A 19,978-nucleotide genomic window follows, 5' to 3' on the forward strand; every position below is an offset into this window, starting at 1 on the left:
TATATATGCGTAGGTTTGTTTATATCTAAATGTGTATTGATGTGCTTTATTCGTAAATCTGCTTCGCTTCGTTTGCTAAGGCCAGGATTGTGTGACTTTCACTTGTTTCTGGTTAGGGTACACGGTACTTGTTAGTTTTACATGTGAACGTGTATGTCTGCTTTGTTCCATTTGGTATGTGTCACATAGATTACATATGCATGTATATATATGTTACAGCTATGGCGGCGAGTCGGTACAAGCGAGCCGCCAATTACCCTTTACAGATTCTTTGGTATGGGCTGCAAGTCCTGTCGACTCCTAAGACAAAGGACTATCTGTTAACTGGAGGTCAATTGAGAAGATAGTGCAGCAGTACGTCGGATGCGGAACGCGCCGAATAATGCGTACCTCTTTTTTTTTGAGTCCTCATAGAGAATTTGAAAAGGACTCCTCTACGTTCTAACTTCGTTTTTTAGCTAGCAAACGAGGCATCCGACGTTTTGCACAACGCTATCAGTTACGCAACGTTGGAATCACGATATATATATATATATATATGTGTATATATATATACATATATACCTATATATATATATATATATATACACACACACACACCGTGTTATCATCATTATTATTAATCGTTCCTAACTTGAAGTTCAGTTACTATAGTCGACTCTACGTAAATCTTCGTTAGAGTCGCAATCATCAATAGTATCATTATAGGCAGCAATCACATTAAGGTATACACAATGTATTATAAAAGCCAAAATCGTTACGTTCGAATAGGTGTGTGGAATAGTGGTAATGGCATTTGTTTATTTGTGAGCTATTTACTTACAGTTTGGCTTCATCTGGGACTTCACTTCGTCGTTCTCTTGTCAATAACAACTACCAGTTTCTCTTCCTGTTAAGCTTGGCAGCATCGTGCCACTCAACGAATCGATCTACAAATGTGTGCAGATGGAGACTGAAAACGCTCTCCCCCATTTACGCCTCACGTCATTGCCGATGTTAACACCCTCACAAGTTCACCGGTTCATTGTCAGTAATCCTTTTAGATGGCATTTTATCGTTCGCATGCATCCAACAATTGCGACACCCACCATCTTTTATGGTTAGGCATTATGATACTGATCGGTTTATAGTTGTTCTAGTCGAGTTATTAGCAATCGGTCGTACGTTCGTTTTCTTCGTAGAAATATATTCAACGATCCTTCAAGTATGCGCTGGCTCAACAGGATATAAACCTTTATATGTTTATGTTTTTTAAGTGTTAGTTCTCCATCTCCTCTCTCTCTCTCTCTCTCTCTCTCTCTCTCACTCCTTTATTTATATATATATATATATATATAAATGATCACCGCTTCGCTCGTGATCATTTTGCATTTTATTAATTATCGATGTATAAAGGTTGTCATGGGTGTCGTTGGAGTCACCAACGACTTGACTGGGCCCATCAGCATCCATCATTTCTTGTTGTAGTTATTAGTGGCATGGGTATCTTAGCCGCGGCTAAAGTTTATCTACGCCCACTTATTTCTGTTCGGTCTACATCTCTTCGTAGTTGTCGTTTCTCTGTTTGGCGTTATTTCGATGTAAGACGATGTTCGCAGGATCGTCGGCAAGCTCGGGGTAAACATTTACGTCGTGATGGTAGTCGCCACGATATCCTGGAGCGGAACCAGTTCGGATGATGTCGTCCTTCTCCTTATCGGTCCAATCAACACCGGATTGACGTCCGATAGAACCATGATCGCGATTCAAAAGTTCTCTCTCCTGAGCCCAACGTTGGCTGACAGCGTGCTTTTTGGCGTGCCGCAGAATTCGCTGTTGTTCTTTAGCCATCTGCGCGCCATAGCGGACGCTGAGAACGGCGTAGGTTGTGTGCACCCTGATATCGGAATACTGATTAGCATGATCACTATGGTGAGTCACGTTGATGGCGGTACCGAGTCGCTGAAGTTGGGTAAGGTCATCATCGTATTTCCAAGTGGCGTCTTTGACGAAATAGAACACGTCGATACCGTGCATGACTAGATGGACATCAACTAGCTGAGTGTTATTAAACACAGCCGTAAACACGTCGCGATTGATGGGATTAGCCTTGTCTACCGCACGCACACGAGCTCTGCCCTCGAACTGTGAAATTGTAATGCCTGCAATGTAAACAAGTATCAAATTATTTAATTTGAAAGCTGGTTGCTATGTGCCTCATAGAACATTTCATCTGGCTTCTCCTATTCACGCAGAGCAACTTCACCTATTTAGTGCGGGGGAGCCTTGCCGAAGGCCTATGCTGCAACGTCAAAAAATCTACCAAATCTTAGAGCCCAAGATAATTTACGAGCACTACAACGAACCAGGGAAAAAAGCGGGACAGCTTTTAACGACGCCTGCGGGAGTTCTGGATTCCGTAACAAAGCGGATGTGTAGCTACAAAATGTCACCGGTGTCAACTGTACTTCTATCTATTAATAAGTGATTAGATCGATTACGTTGCACGTTTTTTTGCTTTTTCGATCGATTTTTTATTTTAATCGCAGAAGATTTAGCTTGACCTCACTGATAGCGATTTGTGTCTATTATGGTTTCACTATAGACATTAATCGATATAGAGGGTGTACATTATGCATTCGCTTTAACTGCGGCAAAATTTTTTTTCCACCAGCTTTTTTAAATATAGGTAAAAGACAGAATCGTGCATATCCGTTTCCAATAAATCGCAGGCCACCCGAAATGTGTTTATATATGTAACATAAGCATGTGCAGAAGCTTGCAGGGTTTGCAAATAAAACTTAAATAAATAAGTCAGCACAACACAGTTTATCTTTTATTTGTATGTGTTTTTCTCGAGATCGCTCACTCGATTGGCACGCCCTGCCATAAAGTGGATGCACCGTTTAAATTGCCTAAGTTACAAGGCCAGATGATCAGTGTTGCTATGCCATCGGCTCAGATGAGGTAATAAGGTAAGATGTTTCCATTGAAGATAATCAAGCGTCTGCGCCATTACGTGACTTGATTGGCCTACTGCCGTAGACGTCTTGTTTTAGTTTCGTAAGCTACAGACCATCTATAGGAATGTAAGTAACCCCGTCATTATGCAGCAAACTTCTTTACTTCACTTCTGGACACGCTTCTGCAATTCAAAATGCGAATACGGTTTCAATCATTTTTACTAAGCAACTTACTTTACGACAATGTGGAACGGCTCATTCCTGAATTCGCTATTTTCTATATGGCCAACTTCATCCAACACTGAGCATATAGTTGTGCTTCTTTTCCACGGACAAAGTTCCATGGACATGGATCTGTCTCAAGAACTTTTTGCAGCATTAGCCCGTAAGCCATTGTACATAGGTGTAGCAGACACACGCACATATAAAGTTTACCGTATTATCCTTCTCAACATCGATTTCTTAATACTCTTTGTTGTCTGCTTGATGCTAAACGCTATTTACTAAAGTATTTTTCATACACGTCATCTACCTTTAGAATGAGGTGGACATCCGCTCGTCGTTTTGATACGCAAACACAATCCAATAAGGACGGTTCATTAAGAACCAAACGCACGCCAAGGTGCGCCATATTGACATCATAAAAACATTGCGAAAGTCTACTTGACATAAAAATGTTGCATGCAACAGAAACTTCACATAAATTGTATATATATTACATATGTTAAAATGTTATATATACATGTAAGCATTTAGTTCATGAAAAACTGGAATGTTTATAAGTGGGTCATTCATTGTCGTCAGTTACAGTATGCCTATTTCGTGCCGATCGCTCTATGGATGCGGCTATGTCGCACACATGTACAGTCGTCTTTGCCGTCGTTCTGCTCGTTCCGACTATTTACCAGAGCAACGGTCCGATCCACTTAGTTTCCCAAGCTAGTAGCACTCGCTGGCTGTTAGGCTTAGACGGACAGAAAAGCAGACATCATTAGGCAACAGACGCTGCGGCAGAGTCCTGCACAAGCAACAGAGTCAGAACCTGATAGGTGCCCTACCTCACTGCACGCACGGAAAAGGCCCAACAACTAAGTGAGTGGCCGAGCCACTTGTATGCTGATTTTGAGCTCTTGGGCTCATTCGTGATTCAGGCAGAATAGCAGTTATTCCCAAAAGCTCCAAAGGCCAGCGTGGGAGGGGGCGTGCAGCCAGCCATTCGGCCAACGTCTTGTCCTCATAGAGCTTTGGGTTTCCTCCCTCCAGTGCTTTCTTTTGTCGTCATTCGGTTTAATGTCGGCCCCAATTTATTAGTCGTATTAGGACAACCAGTCATTGTGTGGCACTTGGCCACTGTAATGACAGTATCTTCGACTGACAAAAGAACGAATCGTCCGAGTCTCTTCTGTCAAAACGTGTTTTTTTTTTTCTTTTGTAATGATGAGAGCGTTTTGGACTTTGGAGAGCGCATGATTTTTCACATTCAGTCCTGAATATGATTCGCCGCTCGATCGGTCAATAGTTAAGCCGATGGAAAAGTCCAGGCCTGGAAAAAAGTTTGACGGAAGAAACGAACGACATATTACCTTATGCCAAAGGTACTCCTCAAAATGATAACGTAAGCTGCCGCAATCCCCGAATACGTCAGTATTGCTTATGCGCATGCGGGCTCCTCTTACACACCCGGCTGCCACTGCAGGGCGCGGGCAAGGACCCGCGTTCAGCGCGAACGCACCGGCAGTCCGCTCGCCGCGCTGGAAAAAGGGAGCATTTGTTGAAGCCACAGAGAACAACGGGACCCCAGGACACAATTAAAAAGCAAAAGGCATTGGCAACGATGAACAGCACAACCCAAGCAGTAGAGCTCAACGAGTGCGGAGCTGTTCATTATGCTGATGTCTATGTTTCCGTAACTAATAGAGGTACATAGTCGCGACATGCTTGTTTCTGCAAGTATGGCTGTGTACAGGCTTCACACGGAGCGAGTAGGCAAACGATCTGGACACAAACTGATCCTTTTTGCTATTAAAAAAATACAACTACGGTATGTAGGTCGAAACACGCACTGATAGATGTTTAGTATATTATCTACGAATGCACGTAAAATAACGTCAAATATCAGTGTATCCGATTAGATAAAATAGCGAAGACCCACTGAATATGGGAATGCACTATAATACGATCTCACTTTATTGATGTAGATTTTAATGTAGCAAGTAAGATATATAGATAAGATATAAGATATATATACAAGTCATTAAAAAAAAAAAAAACGTCTTGAATTAATGCAACTAAGTTAAGGTACTATGGTGGAAGTGACGTTTTTTAGCTAATAAAAAACTGACCTATAGACTCTAGAGTATATTAGCGGGCTTTGTACGTTCCTTACTACACAAATGGCAGAAGGCTGTGTTGTTTATGGGGTTGGGTGTAGTATCGCACCTGCGTGACCCTGGGAAATAGTTGGGTATTTTCACTCTTTCACATTACGTGTTTAATTGTTATCTTCGGTGACCTAATACTTAAAATGACGCTCATAGGTAAACGTGAGCGGACGTCGTATACGTCTGGTGCTACCTTTACCAAATTCATTATGAATACATATTACATACACGTTACAGAACTTAGATATTGTCTGTTATGTTGGCACGGGTTTCTTTCGTGCTGTGCTGCTGCTGCTGCTGCTGCTACTGTCTATCATCTTGAAAATGGACTTCTAGCGATGTTGAGATCACCCCTGCACTTATAGGATTAATATTCAATAAGTTTCCCTTTCGCCATGACTAAGTGGTAGTTCTCTCTGGTTCGTCGTATTACACGATGACCATATCTAATAAGTTTTCTGATTTATTTATGTACATACTACTTGTTGCTTTTTGCTTGCGTGTACAAGCATTTATTTGCGGTCTATTTATAATTTCGGTGTATAATGTTATAAATCCGTACCTTCAGATAAGATTTCTGAAAAACTGCAGAAAACAGCACGATTCTAGAAGGGCTTCCGCCAATTTTTTAGAAGCGCCAAGTGTGCGCGTCATTTCAGATTCGAGTGTAATCTACCGGAAGTCATTGCAAAGGAGACCTGTGCCATAGCTTTTCCAGGCAGTTGTAATGGAGACAGACTGCGGCAAGAGAAATGTGGCGCTTCACGCACAAAAAAATTAATGGCCTCCGTAAATTCAGTTTTTCGCAAATTTTTTTAAATAGGTCATGTGATTTGTTATAACCGGCACACTCACAGCTGCACAGCTAAAAAAATCTGACATATAGCAGATCAGATTTTTCTACAACTCTCCAACTCCTGACAGCTCTCCGCGACTGAGCATTTCATGCCTGTAAATCTGAATGTGTTGATGCCATCTCTTTTGATTTTCGGTTCCCGTTTGGTTCGTTCACTTACCGTAAACACATTGACATCTGTCAATTATGTGGAATGGGACCGAAAATAGTCAAATAGGTAAAAGTTTTCCTTCGTCCCAGACTAAAGAAAAGCCATGTTAGAATGCGCACAGAACACCGTTTTTGCTCCTTCGTTTCGGCTCTGTTTAGGACTTATTGTATGCTGATGTATGTATGTATTGTTCATAATCCATGCAGACTCTTGTTGTACTACCGCTCATAGATCTAAGAGAATAAAAATATTTGTAAAAATATCAAAACACACGCTAAAGTAAACAGTGACAGGCTAGGAAATGAAAGAACCAGGCTCATGGAGACATCTCATCATACCTTTGCCGTAAATGTGCGTTCTGCCTATCATTATTAAGACTGGTCTCGCTCGAAAATCTTACGTAAGATGAGATCGAAAAATTGTGCTCAAAATTTAAAGTGAGTCTGTCTTTAAATTGTACAGCAGCGAAATGTGAAGTCAAAGCCCTTAATACCCATTATACATTACTTCTAGATATTTTACTATAAATGATAATAATAAGTTTACGTAAAGATATCCAAAAATAATAAGGATTTTGATCAAATGTTTGACCGCGCTGTCGCCAACACTGCAACGGTAGAAGATATGTAGTTTTGGATAGAATTATAAAATAAAAAATGTTTATAAAGAGCTTGTTTTTCTGAAGAACAACTTGAGAACTCCAGCGGAGTGTCATTGTCACATAAACGTGCAGTGAAACGTATTATAATAAATTGGTCCGGATTCGACTTATTCGAGTTATTTTTTTCAGTTAGTTTAAAGTGCGGTGGCGCTTTTCAGGGGCATAGAACCGTGAGGGAAAAAAAAGAAGACGAGGCGTGGCGGAACATGGTACGGATATTTTTGCAACTGCTGTTGCTGGGAATGGCGTCGCTGCGGTAATCCCAGCTTAGCGCAGTAGAAGCTACGTCAGCAGCAACAGAGCTAACAGGCAGCACAATAGCCTGCTAAACGTTTTAGCCCATTCGGGCCCGCTAGCCTTAGTTACGGTTCAAAGCTGCTGTAAGTTGATGGGTGCTCTAAGTCAATAGCACTTCAGACAACAACGGCAATCACTACTAAGCACAACTGTAGAAGTGCGCTGGTAGCGAGAGCCTTTGGCAGCAGCAGGGGCTGGCTGTATCAAGCTGCTAGCCGCGGCTATAACACCATCAGCCGCAGCCCAACTCGAAAGTCTCCTCCGCCTCCGGGCAACGTCAATGTCGGCGTGTCTACGTCGCACGGTGGCCGTTTTGTCGATTCCTTTGTCAGTCGCAGGACAGCTACCGCTGACGGTTTCTGTCGTGCCCCAACTACGTGTAAATGACGAAGGCGTAGATAGCAACGGCGAGAAGAACTGCGAGAGGCAGCTGCTTACCTAAGCCGAGTCCTGTCATCCGTTGACAACTGCATACCCTCGCAGTAGGCCAGACCATAGAACGGCCTACATTTTCTATACATTGCGATAATTAATATATACTATATATATGGTGATGGATGTCATGACGCGGGATGAAAAATAGAGGCAAAAATGGGTAACAATGAGAGATTAGTGGTACGGAAAAACATCATCGAACTGTTTATACAAATACCCCGATTAATTTTTAATGACTTTAATAGTGATAGGAAATAGTATGGATTAGGTATGAAAGTGAGATTAGTTAGAAACCATACCGCTTTACGATCGAAAGCAACGAAAATCCTTCAAGTTTCAGCATTTGCGTAACCCACCGACGATATTTTCATAATTGGGATACTCTAAGAAAAAGTACTAGGCAGGTTTAAACTAGATGATTTAACCCACTATACAGAAACTCATTCTGCCCAAACGTCTTTGTCAAACGCAATGCAACAGACGAATCTGACGGACAATTTCAATTACAGTTACAACTTACCAGGTCCAAGGGGTACGTGAAGTGTACTAAGTTGGTTAGCGCTAAGGAAGTCTTCTTGCTTCACTCGAGAACGGTCAACAGAACTGAGACGAGCAAAATTTGTTAGTTTCCGACGAACTGCGCAAGCATACGCAGAAATAAGCGGTACCGACGGTAACTGCGGAAGAAGATCAAAACGATCAGATACTGTTCGTTCATGGAAGCCGTTCGCAGTCCTGACAACGGACGAAGGTCGACCGAGGCCTAGTGTAGTAATGTCGATACCCTGGCTTGCAATCCAATCAGGCGTGTCTGCAGTTGAATAAACGACTATGAACGTTAACAAGCGAGAACTGTGCTCGATGAGAACTTACTGTATGTAACGTCACTACGGTCAAATACAAGTAGACCGTTTTTCATTTGAAGCGATAAACTAAATCTATAATACGATTAGTAGTAAGCTTAGGCGTACGGGTCCAACAGAAGTGCCATTGAGGGGGCGATGATCATTGTCACGATGGCTGTGTAGTGAACCATCGCAAATAAAGAAAGTCCTATAGCAACATACCTCGCATTAGTGTAAAATATAACGGATTTTTCCAAAACAAGCTTCCTTTAGAATTTCTCAATATTTTATGTGAGCTCTATGGCGCGCAGTCAATTAGTACTATATTTGTTACTCAATTTAGATACTAACCGTATTTGTTCTGTCGTTTCTTATGCAGATTGACTGGATCATTATTGTTGAACTGGTAGAGATGCAGGTGCCGCACATCGTTGACGTGATTGAGGACATTCTCATAGCGAGGCGTCATCCACTTGCCGGTTAAGGAGTCGTACACTTTGTCTCCCATATGCAGCAACAATGTCACCGGATCAAGGATTCCTCCCTGAAAGTCGACAGGCACGTAGAATGTAGGTGTCGAATCGTAGATGATATGGCCGTATGGGCCTCTTAGAACTTCCTTGACGACCTCCCCGTACCGATCGAAGATAAGCGTTGGACTCCCATTGTGATCTGTGGCCACGTAAAAACTGTCCTTGTTAACCAAGATGTGAATGAGAAAATCGTTGTTGTCATAAATTAGGCTCATGCTACGACCATCGGCATTGTTGTAGATGTGCGTTACGAGATGTGGCCGGGTGAGGTCGGCGTAGAAGAACTGAGTCATATTTCCAAAATGGTCCTTTCGCATAGCTAGCCGATTTTGCGCGTCGTAGAAGTATTTGACTTCGTACTTGCCGCGCGTCCCTGACATTGCCTTGATCAGCTGACCTTTCACGTTATATTGGAATCGTTCCTCGGCTCTCTGTACGACAAAGCCTCGATCATTAACGACAAATGGAGTTTCGCCAAAGCGGAGAATCCGGTCACCCACGTCGTGGAGAATCTCGATTTTATTTCCCATATACCGCATAGTCACAATGTTTCCATTATCGTCGTATTGGAAATTCCATCGGTCTTTGCCGACCATTTCGATAAGCTGGTTATCAAGATCGTACGTGAAGTTTTGCGTACGCATCTGGCTTCCGCCCTGCAAACGCATTAGGGTTTTACTTTGCATTAGGTTGTTGCTGTCGCCGTAGGAGCACTCAAGGTTGTAGACCTCCTTCTCGGCGATCAAGAGGCCGCGCTGCTGGATTCGCCCAAGGCCGTCCGTAAGCTGAGTGAAGGTGGCGACGCCGTCGGCCAGTATCGTGTCGTTAGGATTTTGTGTGTAGACACGGAACGGGCCAATTTGTTCCCGTTGTCCAGTTTGAGCTTCATAGCTTAACTCAATGTCGGCGAATTGAAGTGTGCCCACTCGAGCACGAATGTGCTTCGGCCGGAACCAATTGTCGTACTGGTAGTGGAAATTGGCCGTCGTCAACTGGAACTTTGAGTAGAACTTTGCAACACACTGAGTCAACATGGGGCCATCGTAGAAGTAGTCGTATTTCACTTCAACATCACTTTCGACCCAGGCCTCGCTCTTGACGAAACCAGTAGATGTGTAATTGGTTACCACTTTGCCACCGCCATAAACTACAGCGGCGAGCAAGCTTTGATTATTGTAACGGTATAGCACGCGACCATTGTCACCTGGGAAGATTTTAAGTACAGGCTGGCCCCTATCATTATAATAGACTGTTAGTGGTCCATGGTTGCCGGGCGGAGTATATAGCAGTTTGTAAAAACCAATTGATACGAGCACCTGGTACGTGTGCATTGTCGATTTCGGTGTCGTAACGCTTTCAAGTCCGCCATTTTTATCGTACGTTAGCAAGTACTCGCGACCGCTGGGCATCTTGACCTTGGTTGGCTTGCTTAGGCCTTCGTAGCTGTACTGCATCTTGCCCTCGTTAGCTAGCTTGACCTCACTTAACAATCCACTTCGGTCGTATGTATAACTCTCTTGCATTGCTCCCTGGCTCCATCCAGATGGCCTGCCTAAACGGTCGTATTGAATATTCAAGGGCACTTTAACGTCGGTCGGTAAATATTGGATCGGCCTAGAGAATGTGTCGTATTGAATGACAAGGAATGGTCTACGAGAAGCGTTGTATACCATTTCCCTGTCTGCCATCCAGTCGTACTCAGTCTTCAGATACTGAGTAGTGTTCACCTGTAACCGAGAAAGCCGACAAACGACGAACGAACATGACTGTAAGCAAAGCCAATGCTAAGGTTGAGCGTTACCCTGTGCCGCTTTGCTTGCACATCCGGTTCAATGAGCGCCTGCCCGCATTGAACAAACATTTGATTTACCGTCACTTACCAGCAAAGTCCTCTCAACGGCTGTCACCGCGTCGGCAACCGGAGCGTCGCGTTGTTCTCGGCGAGTAAACTTAACGTCGTACTTCCACTCGAGCGAGTTACTAACTCCGGTCTCACCTTCACCTTCGGTGTATACTGTCTGTTTGATCGGTATGGGGAACATGCCGGCCTGCACAGGCAGGAGCTGGGTGAGCACCTTGTGGGTGGCTGCCTCCCAGAGAGCGGAAGTCTTCCACGGAGCCCGCACCTCGATCGCGCCATCCTGGTGCATCCGTGATTCTAAACTAATGCCCCCTAAAAGAGCACAAACAATTTGGTATATAGGACGCTAGTTAAGAGAGTTGAAAGAAAAAAATCGTATGCAAATTAATGCAATATTGTATTTATAGTCGAGCAGGCAAATGCTCTTAGTATACTCGTAAAATCGTTCTCGGATCAGAAACGTACGTTGTTGTCAGAGTACAATGAAAATTTGCTTTTGATAGGTGCAAACATACGCTCGAAAGGGTATAGCTATAAAGCAGCTATCTCACCAAAGGTTTACTAGAATAGACGCCCAGTATCACGAATGGCCACAGAGAATACAACACAATATAAGCTAGCTACTCAAAACCGACGATATAAGACTTGCGTCGTTCAGAGAAGTGGTTGTTGGAAACGATGAAATATGCCCAGTCAATCTGCCGGATCACGCGGCTGATAAAGCCAACACAAAAGTTCATATTATTTACATTTTTCTTCTATGATAAAATCCGTATCCATTGAAAGTAATTTGCTCAGCAGGGAGGGAAAATGGGGGATATATTTGATTTTAGAAACTTATTTTAACGAAACATGATCATCAGAGTGCAACGAGGATGATCTGATATAGCGTCGAGTTCGTTTTCACTACAATTTAGCCCGTGTTAGTAGGTGTTGCGCGAAGATACTGTTGATGAAAGATACAGTTCAGATGGAAAGTTCATCAGCTAGCCGCCAGCGGCGATCACGCAAATGACGACAACGAAAATTGAATGCACTCGCCAGAGTGACGTGCGTATGACGATTAGAGTAGCCATCATTGCGACTGATGAATCGCTTGGAGAGTCCCTTGTTGTCCTTGTCACTTGCTAGCCCGTCTCCTGAACCTGCTGCAGCCGGTAGAATCCCACCTCAGCAGGCAAAGGCTGGACTGAGACTCTCCGAGGCATAAACGACACGGGGATGCTTGTAGAGCAGAGGTTAACGTACTATTGCGATTTGTGTGCCCAGTTTTCGAAAGCAAACCATTGCTACGTACAAGCAGTGCTCGCTAACCTACTGACTATAGTGCCTATACATAACACCTCAATTCACTTACGTCTATGTATATATAAGGAAGCCAAATTGTGTTTGCGAAAGCCGTCGGTAGAACACGAAAGCAAACAACGAAAGCGGGACAAGCGAATATAGAAACATACGATTGAATTTCTTTAATGTTATTTATGCACAACGTCACCGCGACACTTTCGACGGTCAAGTAGCTGACCGAAAAACCAGGGGTATTCATACAAAATATGTGAGTACACGCGCATGCGTGTAATTAGTGCCATGAGCGTTTGTAAGAAAAAAGGTTCGCACTTAATCAGCAATCAACTTCATCTTTACTTTAGAGAAAAATTAAATAAGCCGCAGAACTTCTTAGAACCCCGTTGAGATCGTTGTAACTTACGTGCAGTAGTGGTGACGCTGGATCCTTTAACAACGACAATATCTGTGAACTTGTCGTCCTTCGCAGAAACAGCTGCGCCACGATCGGACAGATCAAACTCGAGTTCAACTACTTTGCCTGAGGGCTTGACAACATTCGTGAGACGGCCATTCTCATCGTAGATGTAATGGAACGTCATCCCGTTCGAATCGTGCCTGGAGAGCAATAGGCCAGTCACCGGCTCATATTCAAAATTGTACTGTAAATTATCAGCGTTGGTAAACGAGAGCAGCTGTTTTTGCTTGTTAACAAATACGCGACACTTATGGCCTCGAGCAGTTTCGATGCTGAACATATTATTCGCCGAGTCTCGAAGGAAAGCCACTTTATTGCCGGAGGCATCGGTTACAGCACTTAGCTTGCCGAGCGACGTGTTGACATTATAGAGAAATGTATATTTGGTCTTGCCGGTCAGCGCGCTCTTGGTAAGTATATGCTGGCCATACTTGTTGAATACGTACACCTCGTGGTTCTCGGGAAAGGCGACATGATATTCATTGTCACCTGTTGACTCGGGCAGGTACGGTACCGCTGACAGAATCTGCACGGAGAAAGGAGAAACATCTGCTTAACGGTCGAATGAAGACTGCATGAAATCATGCTCTAGTAAAGAAAGGCCGCTTTTTCCTGGTTGCTTTTTTCTGTTCTGGTCAGTGCGAGCAAAAGCAACGAACTGAGTTCTCCCTTTTTATGAGATTAACTACGTTTTTTGCGAAGCGTCATACAGCTTCAAACTTACTTTGAAATCCGCGACATCTGCAATGTGCACGGTGCCATCACTGGTAACAGTGAGCGAAGAGATGCCATGTAGGCGGGTTTCGACGGCCAGTTGACTACCGGTGTCCTCACACAAGCGGCATGTCGACGTGTTGGCATTTTTAGGACAGCCCCACATGCAGTGCGCAGGACGTTCTCGGCCGGCGAAGTGGATCATTTCACCGTCTGGCCGGAGCGCATGCACCTTATAGTTGTCTCGCTGATCTACCTCGGCCAAGTACATGACCCCAGTGGGGCCAAATGCGAACGAAATTAGGGTGCCGAGATTCTTCGAGGCGTTCTTGTCATACTTATTTGTTTTCCCCTTGGCCTCTTTACAATACGACGGTTGACCGACAACAGCAGTTACTCTTTAAGTGAGGCAGAAGATTAAATATAGGTTAGTCTTGTTGCTGAAATAGAATACTTTAGACTCGAGTCCACAACGATTTGCGTGAGATTCTCTGTTTACCTACCAGGGTATACCTCCCGTTGTTTGGCAAGTTCTGTTTTTTGTAACCTTTCATTAGTATTTCAGTAGTAGTCCCTTTTTGGGAGTTATTACCTTTTGTCCTTGGTGAGTTTTATGATCATATGATCATCGATGAAATAGAGCGAATTATCAATAGGATTGATAGCAAGTTCTGTCGGCCAGCGTAACTTGGTCTGTCCTATTAGCAGAGTTCCGGCACATGGGATTGGTCTCCATTGGTGACGTCCTCTGGGACCCCCGATAACCGTGTGGATCACGCCGCGTTTGTCAACCATCCGGATTCGTGGACCATCAGCAAAGTACAGGGTGTTGTCTACTGAAAACGCCAGTCCTATGAAAAAGTCAGAAACGTATAATTAGCCCATGGACCCATGAATATACCTGGCCATACGCTGTCGCAATAATCTCTTACTGTACACAACTATGACAGAGGATTAACTCCTTTTTGAAATGTATAACCTCAATAGCCAAGTTTCTTATAGTTTGAATGGCCGATAGACAAACACACACACGATGCACTTAGTAGAAAGCAGATCTTATCCAACAAGTTTTTTTAGCTTCGTATTACCGTTAACAAATTATAGTGAACGTCAGCCCCAATTCTTTTTTTTACACTATCTGTATAATAAATGTTTTTTTTTTTTACTTCCACAGTATGTCGTATATTTCTTGCTATTTAACAAGTTATGAATGCAAGAGATGCAACATATGACGACAGCAACTCTCAACATAGTTAACGAAAGAGCAACTACGCCACCTACTTATAAGCGGTGGCCTATAATATATACTACAAGTATCACTACTTGTGCTTGAAAAACGAAAATAGAAACGAATATCGCTAGCTAGTGTATGCCTCACTACCGAACGGAGGCACGTCGAATTGTAGGAACAAACAGGCTAGATAATCCATCACGTACACTAGCCGATTTCGATTCTTTGCCCTTGATCCGGGATTTGCTTTCTTACGACCTTAAAGCCCACAGGCGTAATCTATCTTTGTATGCTAACCTCACGAGAAATACTCTCTTGGCTGGATTGAACGTACGAACGCACTTTCACCAAAGATGATGTTCAATTTATGACCGTAAAACTTGGATGGCCTCCGTTTATCGAGGCAGCATCACGTTGATATAGTCTCAAATCGAGGAACAACATACAACACAATATCATACACAATAGAGTCCTGCATCAATGATTAGCTAAATATTTCAGGTGACCCTTGTGCAGATAGGGATTTCGTTAGAAGTAGCGACGTGCAATTTTAATACGCCTCTGTGTATTTTTGGCAACATTTGAAGAGCAACGATACTAAAACGGAATTACAAAAATTATATTCATATTATATCAACCCTTCAAAATAACTTTACGAAGAGAACGGTTTTTTCTCGCGTGTGGAGCCAAGATACCTGCAATGACTAGATTTGCCCGATGCACATATCATTTATTACACAGAACAGCCGCCATATTGATTAATAATAATAATCATTATTTCAGCATAATCTATAAATAAATATATATGTATATATAATAAACATTACTGATATTGCTGCCCGTATTGCGACCTAGATGATTATCATCATCACCAAAAAGGATTCGCTTATCTTACCTTTCGGATAGTGCAGCTTCGCTTCCATGGCTCCCGTACCGTCTCCGCAAAGATCAATGTCAGGGTCAACACATCGTTTGCCATTGCCTACGACGCTGTCGGCTGTGTTGCCCTCTGCCGCTTCCAAGTGTTTGTCTAGTTGTACGCGTACAATCTGGTACATCTCAGGGTCAGAGATGTAAAGATGGCCATCCGTAGGCGACAGTGCGATATGGTACTGATACGTCAGTTGATCGGGCAGATTTCTGATCATGCGGTAGCGGGAAAAATAGAACGGACGAGACGTGCAGCGATGGCAGCAATGTATGATTTAATTTAAATCGCTATATAGATGACGCTCTCATAGAAAATCATTTCAACCAACGCAGCTAACACTGTTATACTACAGATCTGTCTTGGAAACTAACCGTCTTCAAAAAGGCCTTCGCTAATATATCAGCGAAACTTGCGCTGGTCGATTAACAGAGTGATGGGAAATCCGCTGAGTTACGGAACGCATCGTTTCGAGCGTCATCGAACCGTGCGTATGTATTTAGAACATAATGACAAACGGGTGCATCGTGCTTCATTAATCTATTTGAAATTACGAGTTGGCCTCGGTTATTTGCTAGATATTTTGAAGGCCAAGATTTACGAGGGCGAAAAGCTAGACAACTAACTAATTGAAGTAAGTGGCCAAGTGGAATTTATATATAGATCAAATTGAAGAGGACTGTAAAAATCGCCAGGTGTTGGTGTATACGACTATAGCTGAGAGGTAACCACTATCTGTATTTCGTTAAACTCTTCTTAATTTTTCATATACTCATCATGGCGCTAACCAGTAGTTTACTGAACTACTTACTTGAGGGTGTAGACCGTATAGACTTGCCCAGAAGGTGTAATTCGCCTTATGAGATTGTGATCTCCGACGTAGATGCTACCATCTGGCCCTGATGTAAGCGTGATAGGATTTTCGAGTTTATTGCCTTGCGCTCGACCGGTGCATTCAGGACAGATTCGCGAAGTTCTTTTTCGGCCTGTACCAATTAAAGTCTGAATAACTCGTGGCTGATGCTTAAAGTACACGGTAGAACCGTCACCCTTCTGTAAAACGCCTTCGTGGAAATTATACCGATGATGGATGTCAAGGTTCCACTGGCCTAACTCCGAGATATCCATGTCGAAGCCACGCAAAGTCGTTGATTGTGACGTCCATATCGTTTTGTCACAGTTCGTGTACTGATAACCAACGTACACTACAAAAAAAAAAGAAGAATTCACTAATCAGATTTTTTTCAAAGAGACCTTTGATTGTGGCAAAAAAAAACCTTGCTCTGTTCGTAAACTTCCTGGAGTCACTGAACGAACTTGCATAGTTTTGAGTAAATGGCTATCTTTATTTTATATGTATCCTTACTTACCCAGTACAGTGGTTAAACCGTATACTTTTTGCTTGTAAACATTGCGTTTGTTCCAAGCATAGGTGAACTTGATATCGGGATCTGCCTCGAACGTTTTCTCAAACAGTATACCCTCAACGACGATTCGTAGCTGCACAAGCTTCAGCTCTTTGGACACTTGTGATGGCGTTAGTTGCAAGTGAATAGTTGACAAGTACCCCTGGCTGTGACTGCTTTGATAGACCAGACGGAGATCAGACCCAGGAATCGGGAGCGCTTCTTGGATCACCTGTTATGCACAAATACCCGGCAGTAGATAAATGGGAAACATGGTTGAGGAAGTAAAGTTAATGAACCACCAGTTCGCTAACTGTATTGGGAACTTGTAACATGCAAAGATATCGTACCATTACCCCGGACAGCTTTAACCATCTGTGTTAACTATGTCTTTTTTTTGCCGCCCTGCTTGGTTGACCGTAAAAATGTTTTCACTGAAAGCGGTGAATATTGAATCTTCTACGAGGAAAATTGTTTTTCGAAGCCTTTCCTCTACATTGTATTCTGTTCACAAACGTACGCATATCGACGTATGTTAGAAATGCACAGGTGCTCATCAGAGGAAAGCGACTTCGTCAAAATTAGTTCGTTGTAGGAGATATCGTTTCTGTGCGGTCTCTACTCAATTGGGAATCGGCGCTCGCTCAATTGTTCACAATCTCTAGGTTATCATTGCGATCCTAAGGCGACCGCCTGCCGCTCGCTTCGAGGCACAAAAATAAAGGTAGAGCTCGCCGCCGTCAGCGTTGTGTCTGGTGTCATCATTGTTGCTGTCATTTGTCGCCCATGTCCTATTCGTAAAATGTAATCACGGCTTCTTTTTCATCCAAAACTGGTCAAACCTCTTCTCGCTCGCTTCTCTATCCCATCGCATTACTGGCTGCAGCCGTAATCCTCCTTGAGCTTGTGTTCGGTCCGGCGGTCTTTCGTTTTTCTTCTGTTCTTTGCTTGGCGTTTTCTTTATTCTTTCTACGTTTTTGGTCCTACGTCAGAAGGTCACCGAGGGTTATATTTTGGTGGGGAAGAAAAGGACTCCACCCATCTCATTTTTGTTCGAAGTGACACTGTATTATATTACCTTATTACACGAGTAGGATCGATTCTACTAGACCGGATTTTGTTGCTGTGGGTGCTGCCACTGGCTCAGGCCACCAGAACTAGGGATAAGCACCGCCTTTACCTGGCTTTTTCCCCTGCCTCTCTTAGACTGATCCCAAGACAATACAGAATAACTGAGCTAGATATATATATATATATATATATGTATACAATTGCTATCTATATAAAAAGAACAGAGGCAAAGCTATGCGATAACTATAATCAACGGCAACTGAGTCTTCGCAACCTCGCCGACCTTAGCACCAAGAGCTCCGCGTGGCTTACCTAGCATGCGTAAGTTCGTCACGACATAATCTCTACATTCAACCCGAGGAGGCATATTGATTAAATGTTGGAATAAGGATTACATACGTAAGCCATTATCTACATGTGTGCAAATGTCCATGTCAATGGTTGTGTAATACAAGAACGTTTTGTATCTTCTGCAGGAGAGGGGTAAGCCTAACTTTCCACCAAAACTGAAATCAGCCGTGCTTCGCAAACCATTTATTGTAATGGCTAGCGAAACTCGCTGAAAGATCGCAAACGACTTCCAAATTTGCTACCAAAATTAAGACCCGGCAGAGGTACTAGCTTTTCACCTTATTTATATAATAATTTTGTAGCCCTAGTAAAGAGATAAAAGACAGACTAAAAGATACTAAATAAAAAAAAAAAACAAAAAAAGAATCTTCAATTCAAGTTACAAAATGCGCTGGACGATGCGTAACAATCCTAGCTTTTAAAGAACCATTTAAGGCTCGAGTTTATCATTTGCTAGCGTTCGGCCTAATGTGTTAGACGAAACAATGTAATTCCGTTGTTGTATTTAATACGACTACATAAACGACCGGTTTTTACACGACTATAGGGTTTGATGGCTAGCACACAGTTCTCCGATCGAAAAGCTATTAAATGTAGGATCCCATGAATACGGTTTATCTCGGTCACTTCAGTATCGACTGTTTAAGGATGTTTTGCACTTTTTATTGAAGTTGCATAAACAGCCCCAATAGCAAGGGCACGTTTCAGTTCATACGATAACGTTTTCATAATTGCACGCTTCTAGGTATTTAACTTATTACAGCCGGCTTTGTACCTTCTTTGCTCATTTCTTCGCAACCTTCTAGCCCAGTGTATGTGTGTTCCGTGCCTGAATACGAACCGTTTGATAAGCCAATATTTATTGTACATTCGTAATATGAATCTAACAAGTATTCCCGACGAAAGCCTCTTGTCTATTGCATTAATTAACGCCTGTCTATATTGTTAGATAGATACAATACTAACCTGAGTTTCGGCTATGATAGCGGAACGTTCGGTACATCCCCCTTGGGAGCCCGGTCGCCACGTTTGATACACAATAGGCTTCATGCGGTCTGCATCGTGCGGGAGGCAACCGGCTTGCTCCTCGAACATGCCTTCACCTTCATTAGGCTCCTGGGCTACACTCATCATAACAACAGGCGACATGACGACGATATCATTCCAAGGGACCATGATTGTCCTCTTGATTGGATGGAATGGATTACGCTGGAACTGGAGCGTCACAGCTCCTCCACCATTTACCAGGATGTCGAACCTAAATCAAGAACGTAGGTTATGTGCTTTTGTGATTGCTGTCTTTCGAATAACAGCAACAACAAGTGTTATCTTTCGACATCGAAACTTTGGACCACTTGCGCCTAAATTGGCATCCGTCTGTTTGCTTGTAGTGCCGTCCCAATATATATTGCTCATAAACGATTACAAATGCTGCTTCGGTGTTGAGAATACTTTCGATCTTTTCAAACAAATACATGTGGCGTATGTACGGTGGAGAAAACGTAGACTGTGAGGCATGAAACATGCCCCTTGAAGCTAATAACACGTTTTTT

At 43.0% G+C, this 19,978-nt stretch overlaps 1 protein-coding gene across 7 annotated transcripts in view; it reads right to left on the reverse strand.

Annotated features, from left to right (window-relative positions):
- Positions 1-6: 6 nt before the first annotated feature.
- LOC111243454 (teneurin-m-like) overlaps positions 7-19,978 on the reverse strand; it is a 131,273-nt gene continuing 111,301 nt past the window's right edge. For 5 of the 7 annotated variants that reach the window (XM_022789076.2, XM_022789058.2, XM_022789049.2 and 2 more), the window contains 11 exons: positions 19,392-19,683; positions 16,968-17,235; positions 16,409-16,802; positions 15,565-15,809; positions 14,031-14,289; positions 13,449-13,836; positions 12,671-13,250; positions 10,982-11,274; positions 8,920-10,828; positions 8,244-8,534; positions 7-2,141 (listed from right to left, as the gene is read on the reverse strand). In XM_022789076.2, the coding sequence (XP_022644811.1) occupies positions 1,534-2,141; positions 8,244-8,534; positions 8,920-10,828; positions 10,982-11,274; positions 12,671-13,250; positions 13,449-13,836; positions 14,031-14,289; positions 15,565-15,809; positions 16,409-16,802; positions 16,968-17,235; positions 19,392-19,683 (5,527 nt within the window). In that variant the 3' untranslated portion in view covers positions 7-1,533. The remainder of the gene's footprint in view (positions 2,142-8,243; positions 8,535-8,919; positions 10,829-10,981; positions 11,275-12,670; positions 13,251-13,448; positions 13,837-14,030; positions 14,290-15,564; positions 15,810-16,408; positions 16,803-16,967; positions 17,236-19,391; positions 19,684-19,978) is intronic. The other 2 variants (XR_015322724.1, XM_086982268.1) reach the window with 2 other exon arrangements.

This window comes from Varroa destructor, unplaced genomic scaffold (genome assembly GCF_002443255.2).
Source record: "Varroa destructor unplaced genomic scaffold, Vdes_3.0 BEIS01000001.1, whole genome shotgun sequence".
Lineage (NCBI taxonomy): Eukaryota > Metazoa > Arthropoda > Arachnida > Mesostigmata > Varroidae > Varroa > Varroa destructor.